A 10,105-nucleotide genomic window follows, 5' to 3' on the forward strand; every position below is an offset into this window, starting at 1 on the left:
GATTTTCGCTTAGACTTTTTAAATAAACTGTTATGATTTCCATGTTTATTCTTTCCGTAGATAAATACATATAGCTTTAAAAAAACTTCCTCTTATTTCTGAATGCATTTTTTTAAACTTCCTGCTTCAGATGGAATAAACGATACTGATAAATTTGAAGACTTAACTTTGACAACCAGTGAACCAGAAGGGTCTATGGACGTCAAACATGTCCAAATCATTACGATTTGTTTTAAGGTTCATGTAAATTTCTTTACCTGGGATGCCAATAATCAAGTATCGTGCTATATTGTGAGTTTTTGAAAAACCACTTTCATGGAAACCACCTGTGTCGCCAAGAACAGACCTTTGAATTTCTGAGGAAGTGGAAACGTAACTATGAAGAAGCTCACAGCAAACTTCAGCAAAGAGCTGAAATCAAACAGATGACATCAACTTCCTGTGACACACAGAACAACTTATTTTAGTTCCAAGTATGTTCGAGCATTGGAAATGTTTTTTTTTTTATAAATATATCATCGTCTTATTGCCCAGCAGCCACAATGTTTGCTGGCATGCAGATAGACAAAAAGCAAAGTGTATACCAGTATGAAGAGAAGTCCCATGACACATAATAAAACAGAGGACTACCAGAAGCAAATAACAGCCATCTCTCTTCCCCAGACTGAAAGGAAACTGTGTGCTGCTGTCTGGGAATGCTGTTCAGAAGTAAAAGAGGGAAAATGCTCAAATGAATGGAGAGCACTGTGGCACAGAGGAAGCCAACAGAAAGCATGAGGAGGCAAACAATAACGATTGTTAACTCGCTATCCGCTGACGACGTCCTTTTAAATGGAGGAAAACTGCTTTGGACGACGACAAATGCGTATGTCTGCACCTCGCTGCTCCCCTGCCGTGTCAGCATTGGAGGCCTCTCCCTCTCCATTATACAGATAGCACCTCAGGATCCTCACATCTCTTAAGCTTTACTCCTTCCACTCTCCTTTGCCCTCCGGGCCACTTGGGATTTGTCTGGCAAGCTGCCCCGTTTCAAACTGTCCACTCTAAATGTGCGCAGAGAGAGACACGCACTCAAACAGTGAGTGGCTACAAACAGGACAGCACAACATATCCAAGCCACATCCTTTACTATCCCAAGCTTTATTATGGAGCTACCCTTTCAAAACAGCATCTGCTGGCTCATTTGCCTCCTATGCTGCAGTGACACAAGCTATTTCTGGCCTATTGTGTTAGAAACCATGTGGCGATGAAGGAAAACGAGAAACGCCAAGGAAAGCCAGGGGAAGTAGCATTTCCAAGAAGGAAGTTGCCTATAGTTGTAAATCACACAAAAAGCCTTAATCTCATATTAAACACATCATTTCTTAAAGCAGATGAGCTTACGTGTAAATCATCCAGAAGACATTTTAATGTAGGCCTGGTACAAATTAGTGGACTGAAAAAGTCCACTGTGCATTTCTCATAATAGCGATGATATAAGCTGTGAGCTCATCATCCTGCCACACCAAAATAAACACCTCCCATGTAGCTTTAACCACCGAGCCAAGTCATTTATTATTTAGGACCACAATCGTAATAAATAAAAAGCCTAGCTGATCATCCTTGTATTTAGAAGGCATTAAACACAAGAGCTATTGTTCTACATCAAAACTCCTCTATGTCGAAATTTAAAGTGGACAACTAGTACATCCCCATGTCAGCAGGCTTTTAAATTAGGCATGACCCAAGGTTAAGGAACGCTGAAGGGTGCAAACTGATCTGTGACCGAGAAAAGAACCATAGTTTTACGGTAATTACAACGAACATATTAAAACAAAAAAAGGCACACTGGGTGCTGATTACTTGGATTTTTAAAGGCCGTTAATTCCTCATACCACTGCTAAAATCACATTGATTATCACAGGTATGTCACAAACACTTATTATATTGATTTTTACGCAGACAAGCAGAAATCTTGAATGATCACCTTTGAAATGTAGCATTTTCAAAGTGCCAAGAATACTATGCCTGTTTGTAAGACGGTCTATAAAAAGGTATCATGCAGATTTAAGCTGGTTAATTAGGGAGGCTATCTGCTGGGGTAGCTCTTTTACTTCACATACAATTTATTGCAACCTGAAATATTTCTGGAAAGAAAAAAAATATATGTTCTCTTTCCACAAAAAAGCTGGGTACCTTTCTTTCAGCCAGCTGACATGTCAGTGCATACTGGCAGGTGGAGAAGGATTTTCTCTAGCAAGTAGAAGCATTTTAAATCAACTGTGGGTGAGAAAATGGTTGTGGTTTGCAGACATAACTCATCACCAAACTCTAACTGGCTCTGGTATAGTTTCAGTATCTGCTGAACCCAACACAAAGCTCTGAACTGTGAAAGGCTGCTGCTATAAAGTGCCAAAGCTTCAAACTACTATAAAAATAAAAACAACTTAAAAAAACTGGATTCAAAGCCATTAATCTATCGGCATATTTCACAGATGCTCATGTTTCTCACTGTACTTTCGTTTTTCGTGCTCTTTGTTATCAACTTGTGTTGTTAGATGCTCGGCACGCTTTGGCGGTTTAAAAGCGACTTCCTGAACATAAAGACAATCAAATTTTGTGATCGAAGAAACTAATTCAAACTGATAATGAAGTTAGATACCCAACGTTTTTGCATGTCTCGAGGTTGAGAACCAAATCGGTTGAGTTATACTACGAGAACAAAATGTCCCGATTCTCTAAACCTCATCTATTGTGTCTGTATTTTTGCTGTGAAAGCTAGCGATGCTTATTAGCACCCAACTGGCTGCTTTCAGTCACTACAAACGCAAATCCTCTAAAACATTTTGCAGTTGTTTCTTTCGAGATTCGTCTTCTGCATCACTAGGTTTTTATCAAGCGCTTTGTATCCCAACTAGACAATCTGACTTGTTATTGCATAAATGGGCACTACAGTGCATGGGTTTAATAACCAGGACGAGTGAAAAACAGAATTCACAATTATTATGCGCAAAGAAGGATCGACATCTATGTCCAAACTATAGACTATAGATATTTACTATAGACTGTAAATACTTGGGGATTAAACAAAAAACTTTTTGTTTAATCCTCAAATTAAACAAAAATTTGACATCCTGCTTGGTGCTGCAGGATGTCAGGCCGCATATAGAAAGCTGTCAGTTCTAATTTTACACTCAGCACAACAGAAAAACAACGAGTGCGGTTCAGTCGTCGATGACATCCCCTAAAAACAGCTGGACAGATAAAAGCTGTACACTTTTTATTAAGGGCAGAGGAATCTGTGTCAGCTTATAAAACAAAGTTTACTTTTTCTGCCTATTTTACCAGCAAGACACAATATGAACGATACTTTATTCTGCTTGTAAACGCTGTCAAAAACCTACTCGAGTTGTAATCACTGACATGCCTCCCCACTAAGAGGATGAAGGACACCCTGACAGAAAAGTACACATTCTGGAGAGTCATTCACCAAAGCATGTTTGGACAGCTGACAAATATCAGCTAAACAAGGCTGGCTGTCAGAAGTGAGGAATACGTCCAAAAATAAATGATAATAATAAAAAAGTAAACCCTCCAACAGTATTTCTTCTCCGACAGTCTCACTGCAAAACATATAAATGACAAAACTGTAACTCCACGTCCTGCGTGGACAAACGCGTGTTTGTTTCCTGTGAAACAGCGATATTCAAAATGACCTGGTCCTGAAGTGACGTCCTGAAAGGGCGTAGTCAGGAAGAGAAATTATATTAAAAAACAAACTGAAAGCTAGTCATTGTTAAATATAGAAGGATTTGGTTAGTGCATGTTAAGGAAGTACTAAAAGACCATACAGCAAACCGAGTGCAGTGTGACCTTTGACTAAAGCTTGACTGATGCTAAAACACACCCCGGGGGATAAAAAGCTGATAAATAATTAAAACAATACGTTTATTTTTTTAAACGATGAAACATTGTGCAGACCTGACTGCACAGCTTGGCTTCTGTTACTTAACTTCAACAGAATGATGGTGAAGGAGAATGTTTTGAAATGCTCCAGCTTTCACAACGAAGCCTAAAGCTTATATGTTCCAGTCCGCACCGCTAACTAATAACTCGACTACGAAGAAGCAACATAATTTTTAAGATCTGTACCAAGGGCCCACCAGGACTCTACGCATCCTGTTTTTGTGACGGCACATAACAGTGACAATGAAACTCCCAATTCAAAGGGTGGAGTCGAATCCACAGCAAACAAATCTATGAGTCAGATCACAAACAGAAGAAAAACAATAATGATGCTTCATCTCTCAGGGACCAAAAGAATTCAAAAACTGAATTAATATTCTGGTAAGAAATCACTTTTTTTTTCTTTTTTTTTTATCTTCGTGTTCTTTGGAGGAGACAGTTGACAAAGTGGTGCTTTATGGACTTCAAGGTTGTAGTGAAAATGGTACATAATTGAGAACACCATTGTTCCAAGAAATCCAGAAATAGTATGAATATAAGCTCATGCCCTTCATGTTTCAGATATGAGGAGACCTTAAAGGGAGAGTTGGGGGATTTTGGAACCAAGACATTCATTTTCATTACTTCACATTTTGTAGAATGATGTAGCATCTTTGCAAGTTTGTACAAAAGTAATTAAATAAAATGAATGGTTAATGACCAGGCCTTCACACTTGTTGAGAAACCAAGAAGGTAACGCAGCCTTTGCTTCAGGCGTGTTGGAGAAGAGATGCATCCAAAAGTCGCTGTACAGTTTCAGATCCAAGGTCTACCTAAATGGCTGATTGTGAATGTTGGAAGTCGCATGTTGGACAACTTCCAGACAACTGTAAGACCTGGAGAAGCACAGAAACAAACCACCTTAAATCCTGTTGCACAGAACACTCTGTCACAAAATCTAATGGTTCACTTCAGAACATAACTAGCAATTCTTGTGACTACTCTCTCATATCCATTACTATACTGTTGCAGTACAAAAATGTCAACATTTTTGAGTTGGCTAAAAATCAGCAAAAAAGAAAAAAAAAATTCTTTCTTGACAAGTCTTTATAAATCCACTGCTAAGAAATTCTTCAGCTTTCTATTTGACATTTGTGCACCACAAGGAACTTTTGCTGCGAGCACCACACACATAACCTCACTTCAAGAAAAACCTAAACTGTGCCTTTAAAAGGTTAAGAGGCAGGCAAACTCGGATCCTCGAGCGGTATGCAAGTTTCAGCTGCGTCTCTGCTTCAACACCTGATTTGAGTCCAAATTATCTCCCCAACCTTACAATTTCTGTCACTCATTTAGTCACAACAACATCTTAACCATGCAGGAGGACTCCTCGACTGACACTCCCCACCCATACATTTAGGTACATTTTCCTATTCAATTAGACAGAGAAACATCTTGAGCTACTATGGGCTTAAAACTAAAAGTAAAACTGAAAGACTGGCAGATTTTCTTTTATTATTATTATTATTGCTAGCTAAATATCAAAAGCATAGCAGGACATAAAGGAAAAACACTAACATGAATTTGAAAGAGTTGAGCTGGGACAACTTGAGTTTTGGTCTGTTTTAGTGAAAATTATATTTTGTTAAAATATTTACGAAAATACCATTCCACTTCAGAGCATTTATTTTCATTTTTAAATAATATTTCATTTCAAATCCAGAATTGTATAACAGGCTGCAGCCTTAACTTCTGACCTTCTCGGCCACATTCAGTACATGATTGCACACACACCGCTTGCAGACGGGTCAAACAGCACAATGCCTTTGCAGCCCTCTCAGTTCTAGACTGAGGTGAACCACTTCTCAGCCATACCAATTCAAACCCACAACGGATGCAGAAGCAATACTTTGCTGCAAACCCTTTTCATCTAATTCACAAGGTTCAAAATTCAAGATATACTTATTATCCCTGAAGGCCAACTTGATTCACAGGTGGCATTACCGCATAACCAGAAAATCCTCAAACAACAGGTTCTGTGAGCACGAAAAAAATATTTTGTACAAAGGGAGTGACGTGTAAGGTTAAAAGAACAGCTACAGAAAAAGGCAACTAGTGTTAAAGTTAGACATCATCTAACTTTCGTTTCAAACGAAGTCCAAAGTGAGTCAGAATCCGATTCTAAGCTCTTCAAGACAAGTGTGTGCAATATTAAACTGAGCAATTAAGTGCTCACTCCTAATGATATTGACAGAATGCATTTTATCAACATGGGCTACAAACAAAGCGGATGGCATAATCTCGTGAACGCTGCTTATCGTGCCTGCCCTCTTAACTGACCGGTGACTGAGCATTCTCTGCCTGGTTTTAGTGCTGCCACTCACTCACACGGCCTTTAATGGAAAATATGCCATCAAAATGATAAGCTTCTGAGAAATCACATCATGAAGCTTTGGCTGGTGATTTATCTAAAAGCTGCTATTATTTGCACTCTGCTGATAATGAGATAGTGAGGCCCTTAACCGTCCCGACATATGCTGGGGGAGCCTGGTATAATTCCTCCCAGTGAAACAACCAAAACACAGCTTCAGCAGGGTCATAATCTCATTGTCAGATGTTGACAGGATGTATATAAATATGACTGATCATCTGATAAAAGACCTCAAGTTTCCTTTTTCTTTTTTTTCTTTTTTTTTTTTGGAAAGCCAGCTCCATTTCGATGGTGACATAGGCTTTACGACTACGCTATCTGTTGCTACGACTGAAATGTGAAGATATGTTATCTTGCTTTGGTACTTAGAGATTCAGTGGGGTGTGTTAGCAGATGTTAAATATGTTCCCATGTAAAGGTGGCCGTCATTTTCAGTTGACTGTGTTCCTTGTGGGAGTGAGCATGGGTATGTTTCCCGTAAATGCTGAGCTACTGGATAAAAATTTAATGACTCTAAAGACACAACAGCAGCTGCTGTGTCACAACGTTCAGCTGGTCTCAGGTCAGCTTGTCGTTTCCCAGATTGTTAACCGGGCCTCATGCGGAAACTGTGTCAAAGCCAATCACAGCGGTAAGGAAGAGCAAAGTGTCCTCTGATGACCATCCCAAATAGTCAGGAAGTCGTTCATAACAATAAGATTTAAACGAGAGACAAACCAAGATGGTAATAGAAGAAGAAAGGATGTTAATAACTTAAGACATTTCAAAAAAAAAAAAAAAAAGAAGTTATGCAGAAGACCAGGTTCCTTTAAATTTTCCACTTAAATATTCCTGACTAAATGCATTTTTTTTCTGTCTTTTTTATGAATAGACATTGGTTTAAAAAAAATGCCTACAAGATAATTGTTAGAATTAGTGCAGTCTACAACTCCAACGCAACGCTTTGGCTTCATCAGAGCGCTAAAAGGCTATTTCTGTATGAATCTTAGAAATGATCAACAGAACTTGAAAATCTGTCTACAAAAGACTCTATAAAATCCCTAAAAGTGTAAAAATAATTTTAAGAAACTAAACATTTGGTACTCAATCTGCCAGAAATCAGAAAATTGTTAGGTAGATATCTTTCTATGTATAACAGGGGATAATCTGAAGTTTTGTAATCTGATGTTCAGGCCTGTACATTAACACTTTTTTTTTGGTGAAGGCCAGTCACTATTCTCACTCATTCCCTTTCCTCACAAAACTACTGCTTCCTTTAAAAAAAAAAGCCTTCAGTAAATGTTCTCATCTAAAAAGTCCAGCTCTACAGAAAAAAAGCTATAATGTTGAGTGAGAAATCCGCATCTGTCAGGAAAAGACAGGTCAGTGCAACCCAAACGAGATGCCAACAAATACAAATATCAAGGGGTTAAATAATTTAAGTGAACAAAAGCTTCAAAACCTTTACATTATGCAATATTCGGAGACGCATTAAAACCAACAGACTACTTTCTCTATGTTTTGCGGTTGTTTTGTGCTGTGCTCAGTCACGAAGTCATAGCTCTTTCTGGCACAAGTAGGGGGCCTCTACTAGCCCACTGACGCGAGTTATATTGAACCTACCTTTGCCATTCTGCCATGCTGTGTACCAGGACAGGCTGAGGAAGGACGTGAAGAAAATTAACGCAGTGGCCACAGTTCCATTTCTGAGCCTCATCTCATTTCAGCGATGCCTCTCCTCGGCTGAGTGTCGGGGGAACCCGGAGCTACCGCTGCCTCCCTCCACTCCCTCTCCGTCCGTCCGTCCGTCTCTTCCTGCCCTCAAGATGTTGAGACGGGCGTAGGCGAAAGCATACGAATGTATCAAACGGCCCAGTTCACAACCCAGTAAACACCGACTTCTCAGCTGAGAGAGACCAGCGCTCAGATGTAACCTTGGTCCTCTCTGCGTTGTCTCTGGTCGGTTCTAGTCGGTGGGCTGCTCTTCCTCTACCTTTCTGCTGCGGTCTGACACTATTCAAACGACTTACGTGACTAGATAGCTTACATGGTCACCTAGCTGTCCATACAGCCCATATTGATATTTACAGACGCCGCTCGTTAGCTACAAGTTCCAAGTAGAAGGCATTTCAAGTGTGTGACGGCGGATCCTCTGGGATAGGCTGCTGAAGCTCTGACGGCGTGCGGGAGGCTACGCCTCAAATCATGTTGATTCCGCTTCAACAGCCAACAGATAAAGGAGGGTTTGCATTAGAAACCTACGTGTTGCTGCCTCCTTGGAGCACGTCCAAAGAAGCCACCAAATTTTACTCGTTAGGTAAGCCCCGGTCTAGTACGACCGCCCGGACAAGCTAGTTAGCTAACTGAGCTAACATGAAGTAGAAACTCCGCTGGCTGTGTCCATCAACCTGCAGTCAACACCAAAAGCTGCCAGAACATAACAAGGGACTCTTTTCACTACTTGAAAGCTAATTACTTCTTATTTTGCGCTTTCCTTTTCTTTTTGGGTGAATACCAAAATTATCAGACATCTTGTTATTTCAATACATCATTTAGCCAGACGTAACGTGACATTAGTAACTAACTACTTGGTCCACATGTCACGTCATGTGGACCAATCAATGTCTTCCGGTGACAACTTTCAAAATAAAGCCCCTTCTGTTCACAGATGGTGATTTTCATCTATTACTGTTTCAAATTAAAATCGTTTGTATTTGTCAAATTATGGTAAATAAAACTGTTCAAAGTTAATTAAAATCAGAACTGCGACTACTAATACTTTATTCATTCTAAAATCCAAGTTCTGATTTCAGAGGTAAAGGGAACATGAGTAGCCATCAGAACTTGTCATTGTCGTCCAATTCATCGTAGGCGATTTCTTTGCACTTGCTTTTGCATTTATCATACTAATACTACCGCCCAGCAGCTTATTCATACTGAGAAGCAGTGCATTGGCTTTCAAATGATGGTTCAACTATCCAGTCATCTAAGGTCAGTGTCCTGAAACTTAATTGTTTCTCTGATTAAGTAGAATAATCAGGTCATTAGCAGCTCTGGACAACTTGACTAATTGGTTCGGGCGTGTTGGATCAGGGATATTAGGTCAAAGTTACAGCAGTTGCAGACCCCTGCAAGAAAACCTACAGTGCATGCTTTCATAATGTAGCCACAAGGGGAACCAGTCACAACACCATCCTACTTCACACATACTTGCCAGTTTGGCTGTGTAACTGCCTTTGTTTACTTCTAGTCCTCAAAGGTTCCAAAATGCCATGATATAAGATGGCAAAAAGGCTTCCAAAGGAGGCTTAAATGTTTTAATTAAAAAAAAATCCTCTGCTTTATAATTTGCTTTCCCATACCTTGCAAATAATTAGTACTGATGTTTTTCCTAATAAGTATCAGTGAAAATTTTATTTCCCGTGTTTTCCAGAAGGGTCTGCATAATGGAGCATATACGAGCAACAATCTTGCAGCAAGGATGTCCTGGATTCAAATCCCAGACTGGGATCTTTCTACATGGAGCGTGCATGTTGCCCAAGTGCATGCATGGGTTTTCTCTGCCTTCCTCCCAGTCAGGGTAGGTCATCTGTTTTTTCTCTATAAGAAAACAAAACAGTCCCTTAGCATACATTTATGAAAGGTCAACTCGCAACACCATTTGGCCCAAGTAGAATTTTTTTTTTTTAGCTTTGTCACTATATAGACCCCTTCTGCAACAACCAGTCTTCGTCAGATAGGAGTAATCAAGTTCTTCAAAATACTCATTTT

General features: G+C 39.7%; 1 protein-coding gene across 2 annotated transcripts in view; it reads right to left on the minus strand.

Moving 5' to 3' along the window:
- Positions 1–8,923, minus strand: part of mgat4a (alpha-1,3-mannosyl-glycoprotein 4-beta-N-acetylglucosaminyltransferase A) — a 35,145-nt gene extending 26,222 nt beyond the window's left edge. The window contains exon 1 of one of the 2 annotated variants that reach the window (XM_007555468.2): positions 7,958–8,921. In XM_007555468.2, coding sequence (XP_007555530.1) covers positions 7,958–8,051 — 94 coding nt within the window. In that variant the 5' untranslated portion in view covers positions 8,052–8,921. Of the gene's footprint in view, positions 1–7,957 lie in introns of both variants that reach the window. The other variant, XM_016673104.1, reaches the window with a different exon arrangement.
- Positions 8,924–10,105: the final 1,182 nt, after the last annotated feature.

This window comes from Poecilia formosa, unplaced genomic scaffold (assembly GCF_000485575.1).
Source record: "Poecilia formosa unplaced genomic scaffold, Poecilia_formosa-5.1.2 Scaffold70, whole genome shotgun sequence".
Taxonomy (NCBI): domain Eukaryota; kingdom Metazoa; phylum Chordata; class Actinopteri; order Cyprinodontiformes; family Poeciliidae; genus Poecilia; species Poecilia formosa.